The following is a 25,763-nucleotide window of genomic DNA, read 5'->3' on the forward strand; positions in this document are numbered from 1 at the left end:
ACAAAATGATTTCAACTGGTGACTGGTGTGCGGACAAAGGCTTGCATAATGGTGGTGACTGGTGGCCAGGAGGGTAGAGGACTTCTCCTGGAGGAGGACAGTGAGCCCCCCTGGAGACAGCAGGTTCCCCTACCCTCCCACCAACTGCTGCTTGCTCTGCCTGCCTGCTTTCCTGCCCGGGTGGCCTTGAGACCTTGCAAGTGACCTGTCCTCTCGTGCCCTTGAATTTGCAAGCACCATATATGCTTCTTCCAGTAAAATTCTTTAGTAACACCACCCCTTTGATTTCTCCTTCTACAATTAGCTCTAGGAGGTGACTTTATAGCTATTTGCAAGGACAGGGGCACCAACTGACAGATCAGGCGTAACCGTGCCTAAGTGTGGCTGCTGGGGAGTGGCTAGACTTTCTCACAAGCTAGGTGACTGCCTCCCAGCTCTCCTATTTACATCCCTGCCTTTAGAACAGTTAGTAAAATACTGGTACATTTAGTCCGTGGATGCCAACAACTTATTGGAATTTTCCTGTGGGGCACTGGGGATCTTGTGCCCAGATCTCTCTTCCAGGCATCCAAGCAAACAAATTACTGAAGGATTATTTGGCTTACCAGGGACAGTAATCTACTGAAAGTAGCTCAAGGGAGGGTTTAGGGTAAGCAATTCCTACATTCCAGGAGATTTCAGGCCCCAGGACTCAAAGCAAACCCCTGACCCTGAGTTCTGCCAGACTAGGGCAGGAACAGCATATAATGATGCTTTCTCTGCCTCCCTGTGGACAGTCTGGTTGCCCAGAGTTCCTCTGTGAATCTGCTCCCTGCACGTGCCTCTCTGCCTCTCCACTGCCCTGCGGGCTCCCTCTCCCCGGGATGCTGGCTGGTAAGCACGTGGCTTCAGCTTACCCGGCCTCTGATCTCCTGGCAACGTGGAGGACCACATGGCCGGGCATAAGCCTGGAGCTGGGGAATCAGGCCAATGGCCTCATGGGCACTGGGGACCACGGAGGGGACAGTGTCAGCTGAGCTGATGGGGCAAGAGTCAGACAGCAGAGTGGGCGAGGGGTGAGGGGCGAGGGGCGAGGGGAGACCTGCGCAGAGGATTCCTTCAAGGATGTTGGCAGTGGGTGCGGCATACTTGCTCCCGCGGTGGCAGGACTGAGAGGAGAGTCTGAGGGCTGGGAAGGGGGCCCTCCTGGCCAGCAGGGGAGAAGGAGGCGGAGTGTGGGTGGGACTGACTGCCCACAGAGGAACAGGGTGACTCACTGATGGGCAACGTCTGTAGGGCCAGGGGCTCAGGCCTCAGGGCATGTGCAGAGGAGTGGGCCTGGCTCAGAGGAGGGGCGTCCCTTCAGAATTTGGCGGGACACAGGCCAGGAGTTTCAGAGAGATGAAGTGGGGGAGTCAGCTCAGCCACCCTCAGGCCTGCTGTCTTTTCGTTTTCATCACGTACGGAGTCCTACAACATCCCAGGCCCTATACGTGGGGGCTGTGGACATACACACGCCTGCAAACAACAAGAATCCCTGGGCTCTGGCCTTATGGATCCTACAACCCAGTACATTTAGCTTTAATTTTTTAATTTTAAAGCCTAGAGAAAGGAACTCTCACAGGCCTCACGGCCCCTCACACAACCGAGCGGCCTGCCCCAGGAGGACTGTCACTCCTGGCCTGGCTGGAAGCTCTACCTTGTGTCTGACCTCCTGTCGCTGCTTTGGTCCCTTGCTGGTGAGGACGGCTTGTCACCTGGCTCTGGGGGTCAGGCAGAAGAGCCACCTCCCTGAGGCCTGCAGAGCCCGCGTCCTGCCCACGGCCTCTCAGCCCACGGGAAGTGGCTGGGAGGCTGTAAGACATCGTCACCCACAGCAGCATTGCAAGCTGAGCTGCTGCTGAGCCCGCACCTCCGCTCTCCAGACCCCGGGCCCAGGGACTCATGACGTGTCTTTGAAGTTGTCTTCTGCCCCCCGTCTGTAGTCCTGGCCTGCCTTCCCAGGCCTGGGCTGCTGGCATCTGCTTTATCAAGGTTCTCAAGAGGGACAGCTGGTTTATGTCACAGGCCTGCTCCCTCTGTTCCCTGCGTATCTGTTCTGGTTTTAAATAGCTAATCTGAGCAGCTGGACGACCACATGGGCTTATATGGCGTGGGGGACATGTTCCTTTAGTCTTGTCCCTGGCACCTGCCAAAATAGCAGCCAACACCCCCCACTCCCCTGCCGTGGCTCCTGCCGCACACCCCTCCCACCACGGGGCTCGGCTCACAAGGCCCAGCCCACAGGCCTGCTAAAAGCCCTCTCCGTCCCCTGCCTCCCCCAGTCCCTGCTGAGGCTGAGCACCGCTTCGGGTTCTGCCGGCCGCTCCTGTTCTGAGGTAAGACTGGGGCAGACCAGAGAGCAGGGAGGGAAGGGAAGATGTCCCGCGGCCTGGCACCTAACCCAGAAGACGCCTGCGTCCACTCTGTGTGCATGTGGAGGTTGAGAGAGGGCCACGTTCCCTTGAGTGGGGAGCACTTAAGGAGACGGGACCCCAAGGCGCACCCTGTGTTGGAAACTAGAGGCATGGCCTTGAATCCTGGGTCTGCCACTAAAGACGGTGTAGAGATGGAGTCTTGCGGAAGAATGTCCCCTCCCTGGGCCCCAGTTTCCTCATTGGTGGGATGGGCTAGCTAATTGCTAGACCTCTACCTGCTCTAAAAGCAGTGCTCTAGCCAACAGGGATTCCCCAACACTGCCCTGTCCCTCCCCTCCCCTCCGGGCCGAGGGGCCCCTGAAACTTTCCGGGCAGACTGTCCCTGATCCTCTGAGAACAGAGTGAGACTGAGGTCACATCAGTCAGAACAGCCCTTGTGGTCAAATTCACATCTCCAGGGATTCAGAGACTGTCCTGGGGGCGCCGAGGAAGGCCCCCTGTCCAGAGGTGGGCAGGGACCGCTGGAGCAGCCCTCCAAGCTCAGGCAGATGCCCAGAGTTCCTGCAACTCCCCAGACCCCTCACCACTCCCCTCCCCAGAGAAAGCTTGGCTGCACAGCATTTGGGGGCTGATGGGGCAGACCCCTCAGGGAGATGGTTTCATGGGGTGTGAGCCCAGCTCGCTGGGTTAGAGGGTTAGCCGGAGTCCAGCCATGTCCACGCGAGTGTGACCTTGCCCCACCGCAGGGCGACATGACTGTAAGGACAGACCTTCCCTGTGCCTGGGAGTGGCAGAGGGAAATACTCCTTTGATTAGCCTGCCCCTCCTGGGCAGGCTGAAAAAATATTTGGGGAAGGGGTTGCCTGGAGTGTCAGGAATTTCAAAGCATGTTCCCAGCCTAGTGCAGCTGGGAAGCCACCTGTCCTGGATTCCTGCTCGGACCCAAGTCCTCCTTCTCTCAGGACAGAAGAGGACTCTGAGGGGATGAGCTGCCTGCTGCCCCTCCCTCCTACCCGCAGCTCCCACTCCCCCATACCCTGTTCCCTTGCTCTTCTGGGGGTAACAGCTGTGAGCTCAGGAAGATCCCAGCTCAGGGTGGGGGACAAGGGCTGAGGGAAGGGCGACATTCCTCAGAAACTCAGAGGTTGTTTCTGTAAGACTAGAACAGGAAGCTCATCTATTTTATACATAGGTTAACTGAGGCCCAGAGAGGTTAAGTGACTTAACTAAGGTTACACAGCAAACACTGGATTTTAGACCCAGATCTTTTGACCCCATGGCCAGGGTTCTTTCTGACTTCTCCTGTTTTCGCTTTACTCTCCAAGCAAGGTGACCCTGATCTCTTGGCTGTGAGTCTGGCTGGAAAGCATCAGGGGCAGCAGGTGGGAGTGGGTGTGAGGACACAGGCGCTATAGGTCATTCTCAAGCTTTGCCCAGCCAGGCTTTCGATGTCTCCCATTTTGGAGCCCCCAGCCACAGCCTGTCACCTTCCCCTTTGTCAGTCCTGCCTTTGGGCAACTGGCTTGGCTGTGTCCCCTCAGCTGAAAGCCCTCTGTGGTCTGCACCCTATTTTTAGGCGCTGGGTGATGCTCAGGAGCAGGGAGAGCGCTCCCAGCTGCTCTTTCCTCCTCTGGGCCTCAGTGCCGTGCCTGGTGGGAGGGCAGGAGAGGAGAGAGAGTTGGAGGCCAGTGCTCAAGGCTGGCCACGCACAATTCCCCCCAGGAGGGTTCCTCTCCCCAGGGTGATGGATTCTTCCTGGGGTTCAGGGACTAGTGCCCCAAGGTCTCAGGCCTCTAGTTGTTTTGGCTACTCCCTTGGGGACTGGGGCAGTGCTCGTCTGCCACAGACCCGCCCCACCCCAGGGTTGGCCACACTCATCCTGAGGGTCCATTTGGGGACCCTCTGGCTTCGGGCCTTTCTTCAGCAGAATATGGCTCAGCCCCCCACCGTGACACCTCACACATCTGACGTCTCTTTTCTGACCTACCTCCACGCCAGGGGAACCACAACTTGGCTCGGACCTTCCGTCCAAAGCTGCATGTGAACCTGCCTCCCTGCCCCCACCCTACTCCAGCAGAGGGGCCTGGGGAGTGGCCTGCCTCACCACAGCCACGCTTATCCTGAACCCAGGACGCACATGATTGGAGCAGGTTCAAAAGAGCAGCCAGTGCGAGGCTGTGGTGTGAGGCACTGGGTCTGAGGATCTCCACCCAGAGGGAGAGCCAGAGCAGAGGCTTCTTTAGAACCTCTCAGCCTCAAAGGGGCTGCCTTGTGGCAGACATCACCCCATCCAACCACTGCAGTTATTCTCACTGGATGTCCGTAGATGGATGTCCAGGGTTGGTCTCAGCCACTACAGTGGGATGTGCAGGGAGAGGTGGAGAGGGCTGTGAACACCGCTATCTAAGTGCCACTATTACCTGTGGTTGGAGTTGGAAGTTAATGGCTGCAGCGCTGGACACAGATGATGCAGAAGGCAGGGGCACATGAGAAATCTCAGAAATCCTAACCCCACCTCACCTGGGCTCCCCTCACATCACCTTGTCCCTTCTCTCCCTCCAGAAGATTACAGGGCCCCCAGGTTGCAAAGTGGGGGGCCCCATGCACATCACATTTCAAACAATGTGAATGCTGACCCTGGTGCCGTGCACTGCTGTGGCCCCGGAAGGCTGGGCTGTAACAGTTATGAATGGAATGCCTCCTCTCGGCCAGACACTTTACACCAACCCAGGCCTCACAGTCACCCCAGAGGAGCAATTTCACAGAAGAGGGAACCGAGATGTAGGGAGGGTAAGTGACCTTTCCAAGGTCACAGGCAAATGTGAGATGGAGTTGGCATTCAAAACCAGATTAGCCTCATACTCAACTGTGTGCTATTTCCACCATCTCCCTGTAATTACATGGAGATTACAGTAAAACTGGACATTGCCTAACGCTCTCCTCCTTCCTTAATGCCTGTGTGGGCCTCACCAAGGTCCCTGAGGAGCCGGGGCGTATACAGTGCATCTCGATAGGCCCAGGAAAGGACTGACATTCAGAGAGGTGAAAAAGGCTTCCCCTTCCACACTCAGCAAGCTGATGGAGGAGGGTTTGGACCTCAGTCATTCCTATCGAAGTAAGGGGGGTATCTCAAAACAAGTTCCCCGGGGAAAGTTTACTCAGTTGGCGTCAACACTGAGATAGAGGTAGGCTGACACGGGCTTGGAAGGAGCGATGCAGGTGCTTTGAACACTCCGCTGTCTGCACATCTGTAGTACAAGTCACCACTGGGATATGGACATTGCTGCAATCCATAATCTTACTCAGATTTCCCAGCCCTACTTGGACAGACAGTCTGAGGACCACGGGGATCCACAAGGGCCCCAGCTTGCCTTTCATTACCATGCCCACCTTCTCCCACCTTCCATTCAACTCTTGACAACCGCCCAGGTCTTCTCCATTTCTCTAATTCTGTCACTTCAAGAATGTTATATAAGCGGCACCATATGAATTAGCCTTCTCCCCCAGTGGAAGAGATTCCCTGGAGGGTCACCCACAGGGCTGCATGCACCCCTGGCTTCTGCCTTTGTACTGTTGGGTAGTATCCCATCCTCCCGGGGGGGCCCAGCCTGTTCCCATCTCCCAGGGCACTTCTTGCAGTGACACAGGCCATACTCAGTGGGGTTGCACAGCTTGGCTGCCCTGACTGCTTGGTGGAGTGGTGGACTAGGAAAGGGGAGAAACTCTCGAAACATCATTTTGAGAGTTACAATGTTTTGAACCAGAACCGCAAATTCCAATGGTTTGCCTGTCCAGGTGCAGGGAATGAAAAATGGATGTCAGCTGGTTGCCCTGCTTTGATGTGCGGTTAGCCGGGCTGGACTCACCCCCGGCCTCTGGTTGGCCAACCCGGGGCCAGCTCTCACGGCAGAACTTGGGAGGGTGGGCCTCCCTTCCCCTTCTGTCTGCTCTGACATTTTTCTCTCTCCGGAGGAAAAGCAGAGGCCATGTCTGACATAGAAGAGGTGGTGGAAGAGTGCGCGGAGTGAGTATGGGAGCCTCTGTCCCCCTGCCCGCCCTGCCTCCCCACCCCCTGGCCCCAGAGCCCCCCTGGGATGGGTGAGGGAGTGGCTGCGCCGGCTCTGGGGAGCTGAGGAGAGATGTACCCCCTTCATTTCCGCCCCTGTGCCTCTGGGCTGTGGATCCCGGCAGGTCACAGGCTGGGGGACTTCTGGAAGTAACAAGGCTTAGCTCCCAGGGTCAGCCAGGGTCCCACCTGCTAGGAGACCGGCCACTGTCAGAGGGGCCGGGAAGGTCGGTGTCCCGAGAACAGACCCAGAGAAGTTCACTGACCCTCCCGGGGCCAGGGAGCTGACCACGCCCCATAAAACCCAACTCAGGGCTCAGTGCTGGAAACAGGTGAAGGGGATAAAGAGGTACAAACTGAAAATTTAGTAAAAAAAAGTAAGTCATAGGAATGGAAGTACAACAGAGAATATAACCAATGAAACTGTCATGTTTTGATACGATAATGGGATGACTACTCTTACCCATGGCAGGCATCTAGGAATGTACATAATTATCATGTCAGTATGGTGTACATCTGAAGCCAATATAATATTGTATATCAACTTTATTCCCAGAAAAAAATAAAAGAACTCAGTGTTATCTCTCCACCCTGGCACTCTGCTCTCCCTGACAGCAGCCCGCCCCTGCCCTGTCCCAGAGACTGGGGGTGGGGGCCCATCCACCAGTCAGACAGTTGTCCCCCCGGGGGAGGAGGTAGCCAGGGAGGGTACAGAGGTCCGCAGCTCCTGCCCACTGGGACCACTGGGAACTCACTCTCCTATGGGACATTAAGATGTAAAATGTCAACAGCAATTAGCAAACAGGCTGGGCAGGGAGGGTGGGCTACTGGTAATGTAGGAGCTCGAGGGGACCGAGGTCAGCAGGGGTTGGAGGAGTGCGCGGAGTCGGTGTGGAGAAGGCAGGTCTTACCTGCGCAGGATTTGGATAGAGGAAGGGAGAGAGGAGGGGTTCCTCCGGGACAGCCTGGGAAGCCCAGAGGCGGCTGGGAGCAGGAAGTGGGCAGCGGGCAGGAGCAGAGGTTCGCAGGGGACAGTGGGAGGTCGCTCTGGATGAGACGGCTGGGCCAGGTTAGGGAGCGCTTTGTGGGGCGGGCTGAGGAAAGTGAGTTCCTGTAGGCAATGAGGGAAATAAAAGGTGGTATTATTTTCAGGAAAAAGGTCACTGTGCATGTGTGCCTGCGTGTGTGTGCACGTGTGCGTGTGTGTGCACATGTGTGTGTGCACGTGTGTGTGAGCACACTCTCCCTCCCGCCTTGCTGCTGACCGCCTTTTCTGCACTGCAGGGAGCAGGAAGGTAAGCCCACACCTGTACACTCATTCGAACAAGGGACAGTCTGGCTTGAAACTGACCCTCTTCTCTCTTCTCCTCGGCGCGGCCTTTTATGAGCAGAAGAAGCCGCGGAAGGTATGGAGCCTGGGGCCGAGGGAGGGCCGGACGGGAGGAATCCCAGGAATCCACTGTTCCTGGGAGCTCTGGGGAAACAGCTGGTCCGTCCCTGCCCCTTACTGTCAGCTGAGCAAGGCCCTCACCCCCAGGGGCTCCTTAGCGGGAATCAGCTCTAAGCTTGGTTGCCTAGGTCTTGATGCAAAAGGTTGAAACCTGTCTCTGTCGTCCAGTATTTTGTTCAAACAGAATCACCACTTTTTCTTTTCTTTTAAATTAATTTTTTAAATTAAGGTATCATTGATATGCACTCTTACAAAGGTTTCACATGAAAAACATTGTGGTTCCTACATTCACCCATATTATCAAGTCCCCCGCACACCCCGTTGCAGTCACTGTCCATCAGCGTAGTAAGATGCGATAGTCACTACTTGTCTTCTCTGTGCTGTACTGCCTTCCCCGTGGCCCCCCCCACACCATGTGTGCTGATCATAATGCCCCTCAGTCCCCTTCTCCCTCCCTCCCCACCCACCCTTTCCTACCCCTCCCCTTTGGTAAATGCTAGTCCCAGAATTGCCACTTTTTCTAATGAATTATTTTTGCGTTTTTTCTCTACAATTTTAAAACATGGGAAGTTTTAAATGCATGTAAAAGTACCAAAATAGGATAACCGTCCCCCCAGCCCCCTCCCCACGCACTCATGATCTAGCTTCGGGAGTCACCGACTTATGGCCAAACTTCTTTCACCTGCACTCTGTCTCCTCCCCGTTATTTTAGGGCAGACACCCCAAAGCATTCCCAGACATCATACCGCTTCATAATTAAGAATTTCAGTGTGTATCTCTGAGAGAGAAGCACTGTTAAAAAACCATGGTCACACCGGAAAACATGCAATGTGATAATTTTTCAAGTGAGATTAGGGGAGTGCTCAGCCGTCTGGGCATGAAGACCTGTTTCGGTCAGAGGTCCATTTTGACCCAGAGATCTTTGCCATTCCTGCTATAATTGGCTATTGCAGTTCTCCCCTTGGCCTTGCGGCCTGCATCTCACTGAAAGGAGGCCCTAACCTTTCTTTTTTTTACTGAGTGCCTGACACATGGAAGTGTCACCCCATTCCCCACCTGCCCCAAACGGCCCAGGATGGCCCTTGGGCACCTAAGGCTTCTGCACCCCAGGAAGGTGGGACCCTGCCCCTCAGAGGCTCAGCAAATTCTCAGAAATATCTTTTCATCACACAGTGTGTGGACATTAGGAGGAGGGTCTCTGTGAAGGTCTGGGGAGAAAGCTGGGGGCTTCAGAGCTGCCCTGCTTGGCCTCCATGCCTGCTAGAGAGAATGACAACAGATTGCAGGGGGTGAGGTTTGAGATGCAGACTTTTGGATTCAGACCAATCTGCCTGCTGCACACAGTAGGATTTGGCTGTGAATTAGCAAAATAACTCTCCACTCTGGTGGTCTGAGCTCCACATAGCATCTGCCTAGCTTGCAATGAATGGGCTACACCTGCCCCCACAGAACTAAGCCTCCAGCTGTAAGTGGCCAAGAGGAAACAAGGTCCGGATGGTGTCCGCCAGGTGCACAATCCTAGTTTCTCTTCTTGCAGGACAGAATAGTACTGATGGCTGTTAGCTCTGTCTTTGGGCAGGAGCTTGCTCTCGATGCCGTCTGCTTCCTTGGTGTTATGCTGGGCCTTCCCTAGATGGGGCAGCCTGCTTAAATCAGACCAGTCTGAGCTGCCCTGTGCCATGCTTTCCAGCACAGAACTGTGACTCCTGGGAATAGATGTTTCGTGGGGTAGCTGAGAAGCTCATTTAGGGTGGGAATGGGGAAGGAGTTTGATGGTAGTGAATTGTTCCCACTTTCTGCTCTTTGCAGCCTCTGTCTTATGAGAGGGAGACTGAGGCCCTGTAGTCTAGAGGCAGGGCAGCCAATGGCCAGTGACCACTTAACTGAATGCTTCCCGGGTGCCAGGCACCAGCTGGGCATTTATACACCCTGGGTCATTTCATCCTTCCAGCAGCTGAGAAGGGGGTGTAACCATTTCCATTCTACTGGGGAGGCATCTGGGGAGTCCTGGGAAGTGAGTTGCCCCAGTTGCCAGAAGGTGGTGGGTTGGGAATTGGAGCAGGAGCGTCACCCCAAAGCCACCCTCTGAGAACCACGTGCTGTCCGGCTGCTCCCAGGCTAACCTGTCTCGCTTCTCCCCTTTGCTGCTGCCACTCCCTGAACCCCAGAAGAGGAGGACTGGAGAGAGGACGAAGACGGTAGTACAGCTTTGGCTTTCCTTGGGTTTCCTGCCTCCTGCTGTCCTGCTTGTGCAAGGCCCTGCTCTGGGGCCCAGGCCGGGAGGGCAGGGGTGCAGAGGGCCAGGACCGCCATTCTGAGCTCTTCTTAATATCTCTTCTCCAGGGCCACCATCCATTTTCCTGGCTCCGGATCTTTCCTCTGGGCTGGGTGGTGGGAAGGACCCAGGCTGGCTTGTCCCCCAGCTGCTCCGACTGTGGCCGCAGTGGGGGGCTGCTGTCTGGAAGAAGTGGCCCTGCTCTGCCCCAGGGTACATGCCTGCCCTCTGGGCTGGACAGCGCCCTGCAGGGTGGCCCAGATGTGAGGGGGGGTGGGGGGGGTGGGGGCCGTCTGAGGAGGAGGAGCAGCCGGGGGAACTGGAACTAGCCAGCGCAGAAAGGACATGATGTCAGCTCTCAAATGGGCACTGCTGCGGGGTAGTGGGGCCAGGCCTGGTTCCCAGTCCCCGGGGTAGGACTAGGGTGGGGCACAGACTTGGGCGGAACTGAAAAGCTCTTCTCAGTAGTGATATCTCAAGCTGTTGTGGAGGCCTGGGGAGGCTGTGGGTGAGGGGTGGTATCCTACAGAGAACTGAAACATCAGACGGGGTGGGGAGAGGTGGCAACCAGATGGCCTGAAGTGCCCCATGCCTGGCCTCATACCTAGGAAGACAGGACAGAGCGTGGAGGCCAGCGTTTCTGTCCGGGTGGCCTCTCTCCCTCCCCGAGGACTCTTCTCCCTCTGCCCGGAGGCCACCCCTTGTCAGTCATGGGTCTGCAGGCACTTCTCACAGGCAGGGCCGTGTGCCCGGTGTCGCCTTGTCTGTATGTCTCCTCTAAAAGCACCTGACTCAGTGGGGTCCCATCCTGCCAAGCAAATGGATGAAAACAGAAAAGTCATGTTAACACCCTGGAGGCTACACGTGTCTGTGTGTCGAACATCTCATCACCCACCCAGTCTTGCTGTTCGGCTTCTTTTAGGCACACATGAAGGGTGTCTCAAGTGACTGAGTCTGGGGCAGGGCTTCCCCAATGCCTCACCCTGAGCAGGGCACTGCCTGGGGTGCCAGTCGCTGGGTTAGGGAGCATCTGGGTTGGAAAGCTGGGGAGCAGGGTGGATGCACCCTGCCTGGGAGGCTGTTAGGGAAAGGGGAGCTGAGCCAGGCAGGAGGCAGGCCCCCCGGGCCCCAGCAGCCTCCAGGTGGAGAGCCGTTCTCAATACTCAGAGAGGCCCAGTTCCAGTTCTCAACCCTCCAGAGAGGCTCGTTTAGAACAAAAGGTCTCTTCACAAGCCTGATCATGTTCTTCCGTCATGGTTTACCAGGGGTCAGCAAACCTTTATTGTAAAGGCTCAAAGAGTAAATATTTAGACTTTGTGGGCCACACAGTCTCTGTGGCAACTAATCAACTCTGCGGTGACAGCACAAAAGCAACCATAAGCAGTATATAAATGAATGGTTGTGGCTGTGTTCCAATAAAACTTTATTTACAAAAACAGTCTGGGGGCCGGATTTGGCCCTTGGGTCACAGTTTGCTGAATTCTGGTTTAAACAAGAAACTAACTGAGCACCCCTCTGTCATTCACCTGGGTCACCCCAGAATTCATATGAACCCTGGATGTTCTTGACTCCCATCTCCACCCCTCTCTGTTCTGGGTTCTGCCTGTTAACACGGTGGGGGCCTGGGTATTCACTGTGCCTGGCTCACTCCTGCAGAGCAGGAAGAGGCCGTGGAAGAAGAGGCTGAAGGGGAGGCTGAGACCGAGGAGGCCAATGCAGAAGGTAAGGCTCCGGGTGAGGGTGCAAGGGGCTTGGCCCTGGTGCTCAGGGTGGTGGTGAGAATTCCCGAAGTCAATCCTATGGCAGTGAGAACCCCCCCGGGAGCATACTCCCCACCGTGCGGCTGCCTCCTGGCTATGGGAATGCAGCCACCACTGCTGGACCATGAACATGAGCATGTGTCCCTTTCGCATCTGGCAGAGCCTTGGGCCCTGGGCATCTGTGTGAGCAGACAGCTCCCTGACCCCAGAGAGCAGCAGGCCTCACTTTGGGGAGGACCTGTCTGTGGAAGGCTCCTGGCAGGGAAACTTGTGCTTAGAGTGAGGACCTTCACTGGTTTCTCATATTCTTTTTAGAAGGTGGACAAGAAGAGGATTCTAAAGAGGCTGAAGGTAAGGTGGACACCAGGAGATGTATTGGGGTGATGAGGGAACCCCTCCAAGCAGCTGTGGGGGACACTGCCCTTGGAAGGTGGGGGAAGAGGACCGAACTTGGTGGCCAAGCAGGTTTTGTTAGGCTACAAACCTCTGCCCGCCCTCATTGCAGAGAAGCTGCCTCGGTGGTGCCCAGGGGGAGACGTCCTCAGTCTGGGCAGGGCACCCGGAAGTCAGGACATGCACAGGGCTCCCGGAACCCAGGCAATATCCCCCACAGGCTGCGGGGTCTGTAAGACGGACTCCCAGGACAGTCCTCGGGGCGGGCTGCCACTGTGGTCGTTGTGCAGGTGGTCCCTGTCAACTGGGCCCTCCGGAGGGGAGGGGCAGCCAGCAAGGGCTTAGGATCATGCCCATCGGGGCAGTCAGAGAGGTAGATCTGGGAGGGCTGTCCTGGGCCAGGACTCCTGGCCAGAGCCACAGACTGTGAGGCCCGAGGGAGGCGAAGCTGCCTTGCCCAGAACTGGCTGGTGAATGAGAGGTTTGAAGTTTCCCCCTGAGAGCGTGCGCTCCCTCCAGGACTCAGCCACCCCCTGAGGCACCCCCCGGGGCCACTCTGAGAGAGAGTGTGGGGTTCGTACCCCTGCTGCCTTCACTCCTGCTAATGCTCCTGGAACCAGGGACCCCGGGTCTGGAAGGGAAACACTCTGCAGACAGCTGAGGTCTCTGGGTGCCCAGCTCACCAGAGGCGGAGCTGGGACCGGATCCAGGGCCTCCTGACCCTGTGGCTGTGTGCCTCTCTCCTTAACAGATGGCCCGGTGGAGGAGTCCAAACCTAAGCCCAGGTGAGTGGGACATGCCTGTGGCGAAGCGGTGGAGCAGAGGGCTCGTGAGGGAGGGTGATCAGGGCAGGACAGGAGGGCAGTGTGGCACAGTGGGCATGGGCAGAGGGGTGTGCTCAGTAGAGACCGCTGTGTACGGTTGTACAGGTTTGTACTGCCCAAGTTCCTGCTTGAGGGGTGACTGGAGGCTGGAAGTCACCCTACACTCCATCATTGATGGTGTGCCCTGGCAAGGGCAGCACTACGGTCAAGAGGAGAGACCCGGGCTCACTGTGGCCCGGAGACCCACTCGCATCCCACAGGACACCCTCCTCGGTGGGTGGCTGACTTGGGACCTGGGGAAAAGGCAAGAAAATCCGGGAGCACCAAGCAATGGAACCACGCCAGCTAGGCGCAGTGCTTCAGAGAGTCACAAAGGGGCACGGAGAGCAGCTCGGTGCCGGCCACACGCGTGAAACCCCCTGCAGCTGTGGGGGGCGGCAGAGGCCTGGGGGCCGCAGAGGGTGTTCCCTTTGGCGATGCGAAACCTGCCCAGCATGGCGCCTCAGCGCACCTGGAGGCTCCTGGCACCCTGACCAGAGACAGCCCCCCTGTCCATCAGCACCCTTCCCCCTCCCAGCCCCTTGGATGTGAGCTGCAGTGCCCCATTTCAGCCCCACACAGGCCTGATCATACGGGGAACTGAAGACCAGAGTGCGGAGGGCCCGGTGTCACACAGCTAGTGTGTGTTGGGCAGGAACAAAACCCCAGGACCCCTGGGTTCCTGGGGAGAACTGGGTGGTCAATCCTGGGGATTTGGACTCAGACAAACACGTCATCCTGTTGCAGCTTCTCTTCTCTTGTTGCATGGTTCTGAGCAAGTCTGAGCCTCTGCTTTCTTAGCCGAGGTTAGCGGTGCCTGGGCGCCGTGTCTCTGCAGGGGGAAGGGCGGAAAGGAAGGCCTGCCTCCGACACTCACAGCCTTCGGGTCCAGCGTGGGACTGATGCTCACTGACTGTCTTCTTCTCTCCATCAGGCTGTTCATGCCCAACTTAGTGCCACCCAAGATCCCTGATGGAGAGAGAGTGGACTTTGATGTGAGTGGTGGCTGTGGGCAGAGCTGGCATGGGCTGGGGGAGGCTGCAAGGGCCCTGATGAGGGAGCTTATGACCTCATGGGCTGGGGGAAGGTCTCTGGCAGACCATGTTGAGCACAGGCCGGGCTGGGCATTACCCTGGGTTCAGGTCAAGGTTGTCTCTTCCCTGGCCAGGCCCCAGGCCCCGCCCATCCCTTTTGCTTTGAGGAGGGTGGTGTCTACCACCCACTTCTCCTCTGGCTGCTCAGGGGAGGTGGGTGGGGTAGCCACTGAGGCCTGGCGGTGCCCTCCCAGGACATTTACCGGAAGCGCATGGAGAAGGACCTGAATGAGCTGCAGACGCTGATCGAGGCCCACTTTGAGAACCGGAAGAAAGAGGAGGAGGAGCTGGTTTCCCTCAAAGACAGAATCGTAGGTGTCACATCTCCTGCCCAAATGCTGAGGCCTCACACTGTGGTCTGCCTTCTGTCCTTGGGCCTCACCTCCTCCAGGCAGCCCTCCTGGAGCCCTTACCCCTCTACAAGCGGGCTCTCCATCAGGAGCTCTGCGGCCAGGAGCTGCTCTTGGGGCCCTGCCCTGTGGGTCCCTGGGTTCCTGTCTTCCCTCCCCACCAGACCAGGCACTCCTTGATGGTTGGGGCTGAGCTAATTCCTCTCTGGGCCACCCAGGTTCTGGCTGTGGGGTGACTAGTCAATGCCTGATGTTGCAGCCCCTGCCCCTGCCTCCCTCTCCCTGGGCACCCCTCCAACTAATGTAGGGAAGACAGGTGGGACCCCTAACATTCCGAATCAGTCTCCTGGGGAGCCGGGGTGGGGGTGGGATTACTTCGGCTCCTTTTTCTCTCTCCACCAAACTTGACTTTCCACCAGGAGCCGCTCTGGCTGGCAGCTGGGGACTTGGCCACCTACCTTTGGGCTGCTGACAGGGCCAGGGCCAGGGCCAGGGGTGGAGCCCTCAGGGGAGAGGGGAGAAGCCTGCCTGCGATTTTTCAAACCCTTGAGGGTGACTCTGCCGCGACCGATGTTCGGGGTGGGTCATCTGCACATGTGTGGTGTGGCCTCCTTGTTCAGCAGGCAGTCTGCGCTGGCCCACTTGGGGGCGCTCTCTCTGCCTGCCCCGGGGAGCTGGCTGAGGGCAGAAGCCCTTAGGAAGGGTATTAACCGCCCTGGCACTCTGCAGGGAGAGCCCCCGAGGGTTCCCTTGCCCCATCTCTCCCCCGGTGGTCCTGCGCCTGCAATGCCATCTCTGCACGTGCGCGCTGGGCAGGCTTTGCCTCTTTCTCACAGGAGAAGCGGCGGGCCGAGCGGGCCGAGCAGCAGCGCATCCGGAATGAGCGGGAGAAGGAGCGTCAGACCCGCCTGGCTGTGAGTGACCCCAGCCCAGCCCCCCACAGCCTGCAGAGCTCCCTGCACGGGCCCGGCCCCCTCTGCTTGCACACTCTGGGTCAGTCAGGACAGTGCGTGTGAGTGCTGCCCTGGCTCTGGTAATACAAGGACAGAAACGCCTTGGCCCTCATGCACTCAGTGTTTTAAGACTCTGTTTCCATTAGTTGCACTTTTGGGTATTTATCTAAAAAAAGAAACAAATACTAACTCATAAAGATATCGGCACCCCTGTGTTCACTGCAGCATCATTTACAACAGCCAGGACTCAGAAACAACCTAAGGGTCTGTCAATGCGTGAATGAGCAAAGATGTGGCACATATATACAATGGAATATTACTCAGCCCTGAAAAATCCTGCCATTTCCAACACCATGCATGGACCTTGAGGGCCTTATGTCAAGTGAAATAAGTCAGAGAAAGACAAATACTATGCAATCTCATGAACATGTGGAATCTAAAAAATCCCCCCAAACCAAGCCCACAGATACAGAGAACAAATGAGTGGTGGCCGGATGTGGGGGCTGGGGGGTGAGAGAGTCAAAAGCCACAAACTTCCAGTTAGAAAATAAATCAGGCACAGGGAGGTAATGCAAAAGAGAAAAGAAAAAGGCTCTCCAGCCCTCATCCTTTCTTCCTGTGCTGCTGGAGACCCTCTGTGGGGGCTCACTGCCTGAGGGGAGACGGACCCCACACTCGGGAGCCCAGACCCCTCAGCCAGTCATTCCGTACACGTCCACAAACCTGCCGTGAGCCGGCCCCGGGCCGGGGGGCCCCCTCAGGAAACTGCTTGCCCGGTGGAGAGAAAGCTCAACCCAGCTCACCCTCAGCCTGCCAACTCTGGCCAGGTCCCTGGGTCCCTGCCCCCCCTCATTTGTTCCCCTCGTCCCTGGGACCAGGAGGAGAGGGCCCGCCGGGAGGAGGAGGAGAACAGGAGGAAGGCTGAGGACGAGGCCCGGAAGAAGAAGGCTCTGTCCAACATGATGCATTTTGGAGGCTACATCCAGAAGGTGGGTGGGGGAGCAGCAGTAGCCTGCCGGGGTGCTGGTGGGTTGGAGGAATGAGGTGTTGCCTGCCGCAGACAGGCTTGAGGTCAGACCCCAGGAAGAGCGCCCAGGTGCTGTGGGGTGGGCGTCCGAGGCCCCCTCATGCTCAGACCCTCAGTGGCTCTCAGCTGCGCCAGGCCTTACCCTAGGAGCGGGGTGGGGGCTGCGGGCCAAGGCTGGACACCACTGCGCCTCCCCACCCTGGTGTCAGCAGTGCCCAGGAGCCCCCAGGGTGGCCGGGTGGGTAGAAGAGCCCTGCGCCTGGACTCGGAGCTCTGGCTGCGGACTCAGAGCTCCCACATGCCCGGTGTGGCCTCGTGCAGCCTCGGGGGCCCCAGTGTTCCCATCTGCAGAAGGGGATTCTGTTCCAATGTCCGCCCTCCCTGCTTTGGGGTCCCCTGAGCCGACAGGAAGAGCGTCCATGTGCACACACGTGTGAGGTGGCTCACTCCCGGGAACTCACTCCAGTTCCTAATTTTTGTGCCCTGCACCTACCAGCTATTCCATTCTCAAGGGACGAGGGGGAACACAAACTTGATTTTCTCTGTGCCAGGGAGGGTGGGAACATTTCCTTAGGTTTCCAGGGTCTCCAGCTCAGAACTAGGCCAGCCGCCCTGCCTCTGCCCCCGTGGTGACCATGCCAGCCAGCCTCAGACCCGCCCCGCCGGGGCAGTTCCTGCCCTCCCCCCGGGCTCGGGTCCCAGTGAGCAGGGCGGCCCGCAGTGAGCCTCTGACCCATCTCCTCCTCTCCCCGGGTCTCCTCCTCGTCTCCGCCCGGTGCCTGTCTCTCTCTGTGCCCCTGTCGTGGTCTCGGTCTTTCTCTCTGGGCCTTTCTGTCATGGTGTCCTGGCTTAGCAAGCCCAGGTGGGTACCAAAACCTCAAGCCCGCTTCCTCCTCACAGCTTTGGGGGCTCCCTGGTGGGGGGACGGCCCCCTGCTGGCGGGTGGGGATTGGGCCAGGCAGAAGGAGGGAGCCCGGGGCAAGGTGGGGGAGACTGGCGAGCAAAGGGAGGGGAGGCCGGAAGGACCCTCCTTGCCCCTGCCTCAGTTTCCCTGAGGAACCCAGGCTGTCACCGTGTGGGTTTTGCAGGAAGAAGCAGATAAGAACCTGGTCCTTCTGTAGGCCCTGCCTTGCTGCCCACTGGGTTTTGGGGGATTGTGGGGTAGAAGAGGTCTTCTCCAGCTCAATTCCCCTGCTTGTCACCCACTCCAGACAGAGCGGAAAAGTGGGAAGAGGCAGACAGAACGGGAAAAGAAGAAGAAGACTCTGGCTGAGAGGAGGAGGGTGCTGGCCATCGACCACCTGAATGAGGACCAGCTGAGGTGGGGGCCGGGGCGCGCAGGGTCCCGCAAGCGTCTGCTTAGGAGTGGCCTCTGGCTGGGGGCACTGCTCCTCACTTACCACCAGGGGGCACTGCCGCCTCACATATTTTCCCAAGGCAGGTTTGGTGGGACTGGGGCCGGGCGTGAGCAGGTCCCGCTGTCTCCTGTCTGTACTTTGCTGATGAGGAAAGAGAAGTGGGCAGGCTCATCACCTCTCTGAGCTTCGTCCTGTCCACCTGCACACAGATGGCGGGCAGGAGGCTGAACTAGCTGCCCTGCTGTGCCTGAAGGGCTTCTCCCACTTCCTCCACTGTCCCAGAGTTTCATCCTGGCAGCCCCCTGGGTCCTTTCCTAAGCCCGGGCACTGCCACCTGGGCCCTGTGCCGAGCCAGGGGGCCTGGGGGCCCCTTCAGCAGGCCTGGGGGTGGGAAGGAGGGCTGGGGCTCCTGGGGGCTGGGTCAGGGTCAGGATGACGGCAGATGAGGCCTTCCTTTCTTGTCTCCCATCCCTACCCCACCCCAACCCCAAACGCCCTGGCCTGTGCAGGGAGAAGGCCAAGGAACTGTGGCAGAGCATCTATAACCTGGAGGCGGAGAAGTTCGACCTGCTGGAGAAGTTCAAGCAGCAGAAATATGAAGTGAGCCGGCTCTGTGTGGCCGCCCATCTGCCCCCAGCCATTGCTCCTGGTTTGCCTGGGTCCCAGAAGGCTGCAGCTGGACAGCCCTTGTCCCTCCGTCTGTCACCCACCACCCCAGCCAACTCGTGTACTGGTGCCGGTGCCTGGGCTCCCGTGGTGCTCAGGGCCCACCACTGGGCTGTAGTTTCCTGGAGATGCCAGCGGCTCTGCTGGGGCTGAGCACAGGCATGTTCCTGGGCCTCTGGCCCCAGGGGGCTCCCCCTCTTCCGTGCCTCAGGGCCTGGAAGCAGCAGCTCAGATGGCCAGGCTGGATGGGAGAACACGGTCGCACAGAGCCAGGCTTCCCTGCGGAGAGGGAGCCCTCACCAGACGTGCAGCGCCCTCTCTTCTCCCTACATATGCCCGAGGCCCTGGTGCGGGCATAGCCAGGCTGAGCCCCACTCCTACAGTCTTTCAGGGTCCCAAGAGCACACACGGGGGTCCGGGGTGTGTGGACAGCAGGGCAGGAAATGGCTTGGCCGGCACTGGTCCTGTGCGCCTCCCCTCTGGGTCCTCCGCCTGCAGGAGGAAGCCCCTTCCCTTCCAGGGCCCACTGCTGCATGTCCCTACACAGGCCCTCCCGAGCAGAGCTCAGGCCCCCATGGCTTGGGGCTCCCCACGTCTCCCAGTGCTGAGAGAGGCAGTGCACTGCCTGCACAGATGTTTAGCTCTGCCCTGTACTAGCTGTGTGACCTGGGACAAGTCACCTACTTCCCCTGTTTCCATTTCCCCATCTAGACAACAAGGCTAACACCAGGGCTTCAGAGGTTTATTATGAGTGTCACAGAGAAAATAACAGTAATAATAGTGCTCCAAGAACTGCTCTGAGCACTTTGCACGTATTGACTTGTACTCTGGCAACAATCCTGTGGGTTAGCATTTGGGAAAGCGCTCTGAAGAGAGTGGAAGGCGCCCGGCACCCACCGATCGCCCGCTGGTGATCGCCCGCTGGTGTGGGCTCCTGTTCCAGCCTCTCTAGGCCTGTGCTTCCCACTTTCTTTCCGGTTCCGCACTTAACTCGGCACCTGGCCTGCAGGGCACAGATTTGGCCAAAATGCAGGGTGGCGAAGAGCAGGTGGTACCTGACGGGTGCTGCACCTCACGACCCCTGGGCAGGAGTGCCTGAGGAGGGGTCTCAAGCTGGGCCGCGGCTGTTAGGGGGGCTTCCTGAGGCCCAGCCTTGCACCGAGGGGGCCTTCTCACACTGCCCTCCTGAGCTCTCCGTGGCTCTCAGAGGCCAGCGAGGCCGCCAGGAAGCCTCTCCTTGGCTTCTGCTTCTGGGACCTGGGCCTCTCCGGACCCCTGACTCCTCTGACCTTCATAGTATTGTTCCCCCTCCCCCATTCCTCACTGGGCCCCCTTCTCCTCCCACCCTCCACGGTCCACATGGGATCTGAGCCACCTGAGCTCCAGCCTTACTGTTTTCCCCCCTGTTCTTACAGATCAATGTTCTCCGAAATAGGATCAATGATAACCAGAAAGTGTGAGTATCTAGGCTCACCCCCCGCTGGCTCACGCGTCTCTCCTGCTTCCTGGTCCCCCAGCCACCCCGCCCCTCTGTGGGCTCTGCCCCCCTTCCTCCTCTCCTGCATTGCACAGGCCTCCCATGGGGCTCCCTCCAGGGCCTCCCTCTCCTCTCTCCTCCCCGTGGCCACAACGCTCACTGGGGTGGAATGGGGCCCGGGCCCAGAGGGTCTCCCTCCAGCCTGAGGCTGCTGGCCTGTTCTGCCCCTGGACAAGCTCCAGGCTGGCCCCCTCAGCCCTGAGCATCGCCCCTACCTCCTCCCCACAGAGACCTGCCACCCCGTCCTGTGTCCCCTTCTGACCGGGCCTGCTTTTTCTGCAGCTCCAAGACCCGCGGGAAGGCCAAAGTCACCGGGCGCTGGAAGTAGAGGCAGCACCCTCCCTCACCGAGGATTCGCTCTTCGCTCTGCCCCTGCCCGGTGTGCCCAGCTCCTGGGCCCTCCTAGGAGCCAGGGGCTGGCCCAGCTGGAGCTGCGGCTCTGGCCTGAACCCCCGCACGTCCACACATGCCCAGAATAAAAGCCATCACACTCCAAGTGGCACTTCTTGTCACTTCCCCTTCAAGAGGGAGAGAAACTGAGGCAGGAGCCACCTCGCAGGGAGTCAGGGGCACAGGCCCCTGGTGGCTTCCTGTGGGCGGGGGAGGGCGTGCGGGCTGTCAGAACCAGGAGGGGGCCAGCCATGGCAGCTGTGGCCTGTCTGCAGAGAGGCGGGGAGGGGCAGTGCGGAGGCTGCATGGCAACCAGCGTGAGTCACTCCCTGGAACAAGGAAGGCCTCTTTGTTCAGCCTGTTTTCCTTCTCCTCCTGGTCAGGGCACTAAGGACCCAGTGTTCTGCCCAAGGATCCAGGGTGGGGAGGGGCAGGAGGCCTGAGGAGAGGGGGAGGGCCTGCTTCTCAGGCAGAGGTGAGTGGCAAGAGGTGCAGGCTGGTCTGGGTGCTGGGCCCCCTTACCTGATACCTCACATCCACGGGGTCCCTGAGCCGCGGGGCGGCATGGATTCCGGTTGGCAGGAGGCGCGGCAACCCACATGGGATGGGAGCACTCCTGGCGCCGCAGCTCTTGCACCTCCGTGCCTCTGTCCCGCTGCTCCCTCCGCCTGGAAGGCCTCCCGTTCCCCTGGTCACTCACCGAGGGCCTCAGCACTGCCCCCGGGAAGGCTTCCCGTGCTCTTACAGGCAGAGCAAACTCATGTCTCCTGCGTGGAGCCCTGGGCCCTAGTTTAGCTGTTGTCACAGTCACACCACTAGTGCCACACTGCGGTCATTTACCTGTTCCCGCAGCATCACCCTGCTCTCGGGCAGCCCTACAGGCCTGCTTACCCTGTGCTGTGTGCCAGGCACCATGATGGGTGCTAGTGAGGCAGCATGGAAAGGGGATGGTCCCTGGGCCCCTGGAGGGGCTCAGCCTGGGCCCTGGGTTCCATTCCTGTCACTCACACACTCTCACGCATTCATTCCGTGAGGACTCCTGAGCACCACCTAGCTGCCAGGTGCTGGCCAGCTGCAGGGGATGCTGTGACCAAATGGGCACGTCCCCGCGCTCACGGAGCTCACAGCCCAGTGGGAGAGACGCAGCAGAGAGAAGGTCCCAGCTTGGTGACGGCAGGTGGGGCCCAGGGTGTGGGGGAGCTCAGGCAGGGCTTTCTGGAGGAAAGGTGCCTACACGGAGTCCCAGAGGGTGAGGAGGAGGAATCAGGGAAAGAGGCCAGGGGTGGGAAGAGGGACCAGCGCATGCAGAGCCCCAGCTAGAGCCGGCCCCGGCCCGGTGGGTGGTGGGTCGGGTGAGCCGGGCTGAGGCAGCGCCTTAGGCCATGGGGGCTCTCGCATTGTCTCTGGGAGGCCCAGCCCCACCCCTCTCCTGAGGGCATCTGGTATTCAGGAAAGACCCTTTGATTGCCCCGGCACAGACCCCACCCAGCGCTGACCATACCGAGTCTGTGGCACCCAGTCGGGGCTCCCATCCTGGCACCTTAAAAAGCACGCCTCACACAGGTGGCCCGAGTGCTGCCTCCTGGGAGGCCTGCAGACACCTGCTCCCCCAGAGCCTGCAGCATTTCTCTGTCAAGTGAGGAGTCTGGGCAGGTGGGCTTGTCCTGTCTCACTCAGCAGGGGGCAAGTGTGTGAGTGCCAGGGTGCAGGGGCACACCTGGGCATCAGGCCGGGACAGGGGCCCCTCCAAGTCCCGCAGGAAGGGGTGAGGACTTCAGGCCTAGTGGCCCTGTGCTCTTCCCACGACATTCCTGGGAACGGAGGGACCACTGACCTGTGCACGGAAACACACTGGGATGGATTCCTGAGCATCAAGGTGCCAGGAGGCTGTGCGGCTCCGCTTTGTCCTTTCATTGCTTGCACTGCTCCGTGTTTGCCCGCAGCAGGGGTGCAGCACACGCTGAAGGTGCAGGAGGGCAGAGAGCCACCCAGGCCTCCGGACCCACCGTTGTCCCCACCCCTCACCCCCTGTGCCCTGCACACCCTGTCTCCACCTGGTTCTCATTGCACCCTGCTCCAGGCTCACCCCTCACCCCACGGATCTCCCAGTATCTGTGGATGCCCACATGTTTAAGGAACACGACCTTGAAGCTGGAGACTCACCCCCGTTTGGCATCAGATTTTCCCTCCAAATGAGCCCATGTCATGGACAATCCTCGTTTGCATCGCAAACCCACTTTGGAGGCAGGGACGCTGGGGGAGAGCAATGCATTCCCCGGGCCCGGGCCGGAAGCTCCTGCAGCTGCAGACCCTTGTTCTGGGCCCAGGTTCTCCCGTTCTCCCATCACGTGTGGCCCTGCCACATCCCAGCTCCGACCCTGGTGAGTTCCTTTCCTTCTCTGTGCCTGAGCTCCCTCGTGGAAATGGCAGGGGTGGCAGGGAGGGCCTGTGCCACCCGTGTCAGTGTCCCTGCAGGGCTCAGCCCGCAGTCTGGGGTAGGAAAGGCCCACCGTCTTTACTGCTATCTTGGCTCCAGGGCTCCACTTGTCTACAGGGAGCCCCAGAAGCTTCTCTTCCCTTGGGCTCCAGGGTCAGCCCTGCTCCCTGACCAGACCACTGGGGGCCGCGTGTGGCTGAGCCTGCTGCTGAGGGTCCCTCCTGGCGGCTGTGGCGCTGCTGGGCTGGAGGTGGCAGAACCTGGCCCCAGGCGCAGCCCCGCCCTAACATTGCAACCCGGTTTCTGGAAGCGGGGGCCTGGCTGTCCTCTGTGGCTGGGTTTGAGGACAGGCTCTCCGAGGGGCCCCCACTGCAGTGGGGCCGGCTGAATGTGCAGGGCAGACCAGGCTGGCGTCCGTGTGCTGCCAGGTGGCTGTGAGCACTTGCTCTTCTGGCCTTGGTCTCTCTGGAAGTGCAGCCCGCCCTGTAGGGCCTCCCAGGAGGAAGGCTGAGTGGGAACTGGGGGAGCGTGCTGCTGATGCAGGGCACACTCGCCCCTTCTCCCCCTGCACAACATGCCCCTCATGGGCGTCTCATGTGGCCCTTTGTGCCAGGCCCTGTGCTGGCTACTTTACTGATGTCCCTCCAGCTACCCACCCACTGTCCTCAGGTCTCATCCCATGCTGCAGGTGAAGAAACTGTGATTTGGAGATTTAAGCAACGTGCCAAGGGCCATTCTGTTAGTAAGTGGCAAAGCTCGCATTTGAACACAGGTCTGTGTGTCCAGAGCCAGGACCTTTCCCAGCACATGGACCTTGTGGATAGAGGAGCACCCCAAATCTCCCCAAACTGTAGTATCGGGACAGAATCGGAGCCCCCCCTGAGCCGGCTGGGGGTGGCCCTGGGGGTGGGGTACAGGGTATGAGCGTAGGGGCTCAGCGCCCTCTGCTGCTTTCTGCTCCGCCCACCCACCTGGGGAAACAGCAGCCTCTCTGCCCTGTGCCTCTCAGCCTGTAAGGCCAGACTTTCTGCCCCCAAGGCCATCCTGGAGCCTGACAGCTGTGCCACATCCGGCACAGGAGGGGGCTGTGCCCCACTTGGAAGGGCACAGTCAGGCAGCCTCCTCCTCCTGGGGGGGTTACAACGCATTCCCGTGCCAAGGGTTGGTGAGGTGACCCGGCTCATGGAGGCACCTGTCCCTGCTTTGCCTCTGGGTCAGCCCTCAGTTCTGCCAGCGTGAACCCCGGGGTGGGCTGAGGCTTGGCCTCAATGCCAGCAGCAGGCGAAGCAGCTGTTGTCGGAGGGGCCCGAATGCATTGGGGGCTTTCCAGTCCACCCACAACCTGACCATGCAGCCAGCTGTTTTGTTTCCCCAAATTCCTGAGCCCTCCCACCTCTGCTGTGCACTCTCCCACCCCCAGAATGCTCTTCCTTCCCTCACTCCCCATCCTTCAGGGCCTCCTCATTCAAGTCACAGTTTCTCCAAGAAGTCTTGGAGGGGCCCTCCAGAGCTCTGGGGCTTCCTGGGTAATGCCCCGCATGCTGCCTTGAGCACCCTATGCTGAGAGCCTTGTTATTCACTGAAACCAGGTCTGGGTGCCCAGCCACACCCTCCCGGCCTGTGACCAGCCCTTCAGCCCCACCCACCTGCTCATCCTAGGTTCTCAGCCCCCACCCCAACAGCTACAGGAATTTAAATTGCTTTCAACTGAAGACGCAGGAGAAAACTGTTTCCACATCTGTGCAAAGCGCCCAGGCCCCAGGGGCTGCCCCCGCCCCTGGCCTTGCACTCAGCCGGGCCTTGGCCACGCAGCCGCACCTTCAGCACACCCCAACCCCAAAGCGGCTTCCCCCGTAAATTCAGGCCTGGGCAAGGCCAGTCTGAAGGAGGTGGCAGCACTGGGCTACTCTTCAGGAAAGTGGAGGGCGGAGCAGGAGAGGTGGTGTGATCACCGGGCTGGCTCCAGGCCCCAGAGGGTGCTGGGTCTGTGGGTGGCTGGCAGTTGGCAGATCTGCTTAGCATGAGCTGTCCCCCGCCCCCAGTTCCCAAGGAGATGGCCACCGAGGGTGCCAGCTGGTGAGGATGAAGGGGGGAGTTCCCTTTATTTCTGCTTGGCGGCGATGAGCAAGCAGAGTTCTTCCCTCTGAACTTGACACAGAGACCTGCCTGACCCCATGTCTCCCACCAAGCCTGGGAAGTGGTGAGCAGTGCACGCTGCTGGGAGACACTGGACCTACTTCATAAGCCAGCTCCGTGATAGCACTAATAGATGACATTACCCTCCACATAGTAAGCACCTACTGTGTGCCAGGCACTGTGCTAAGTCACATGCACTCTCTCATTACAGTGACCTGTAAAGTTAGGCCTAGAGAACAAAGAAAGGCGTGTTTTACAGAAATCGCTTCTGTATTTTAGCCAACAAATCTTTGAATAACTTCTGAGTGTATAATGCAAAGTATGTGAGCATAAATCCTTATCACAGGAAAATGTGTGTGAAGAAACGTTCAAGTCCCTCTGTGACAAACTGCGGATCCCTCACCCGGGCCGCCGGGGATGGCGGGACGGGCGCTTACCGCTGCTGCCTGCTCCGGTGAAGGACCAGCTCATTGGCATGGACCTCACCCCACTCAGCTGTGGGCACTATTCCCTCCCCTCAGCTCTCCCCCAAGCCTAGGCTGGGTGCTTCCAGGGTCTGGGGCCCTGGCTCGCTCATCCATAGATCCCAGGGCCCCTCCATATGTGCCAGAT

General features: G+C 59.0%; 1 protein-coding gene across 1 annotated transcript; it reads left to right on the forward strand.

Annotated features, from left to right (window-relative positions):
• The first annotated feature begins 2,211 nt into the window (after nucleotides 1-2,211).
• TNNT2 (troponin T2, cardiac type) lies at nucleotides 2,212-20,684 on the forward strand. The gene is made up of 16 exons (XM_037015285.2): nucleotides 2,212-2,357; nucleotides 6,369-6,420; nucleotides 7,747-7,757; nucleotides 7,854-7,868; nucleotides 10,081-10,110; nucleotides 11,844-11,909; nucleotides 12,263-12,298; nucleotides 13,092-13,125; nucleotides 14,138-14,198; nucleotides 14,492-14,608; nucleotides 15,484-15,561; nucleotides 16,479-16,589; nucleotides 17,839-17,948; nucleotides 18,495-18,585; nucleotides 20,067-20,107; nucleotides 20,471-20,684. The coding sequence occupies exons 2-16, from the start codon at nucleotides 6,383-6,385 to the stop codon at nucleotides 20,514-20,516; spliced, it is 885 nt and encodes a 294-aa protein (XP_036871180.1). The 5' UTR covers nucleotides 2,212-2,357; nucleotides 6,369-6,382; the 3' UTR covers nucleotides 20,517-20,684.
• Nucleotides 20,685-25,763: the final 5,079 nt, after the last annotated feature.

This window comes from Manis javanica, chromosome 11 (genome assembly GCF_040802235.1).
Source record: "Manis javanica isolate MJ-LG chromosome 11, MJ_LKY, whole genome shotgun sequence".
Classification (NCBI taxonomy): domain Eukaryota; kingdom Metazoa; phylum Chordata; class Mammalia; order Pholidota; family Manidae; genus Manis; species Manis javanica.

Excerpts from the sequence above, each read along its gene's own strand:
- TNNT2 (XM_037015285.2), top strand. The coding sequence starts at position 6,383 with ATGTCTGACATAGAAGAGGTGGTGGAAGAGTGCGCGGA. Across the intron at positions 10,111-11,843 it reads CTGGAGAGAGGACGAAGACG|AGCAGGAAGAGGCCGTGGAA; the intron begins GTAGTACAGCTT and ends TCACTCCTGCAG. Across the intron at positions 14,199-14,491 it reads GAGAGAGAGTGGACTTTGAT|GACATTTACCGGAAGCGCAT; the intron begins GTGAGTGGTGGC and ends GTGCCCTCCCAG.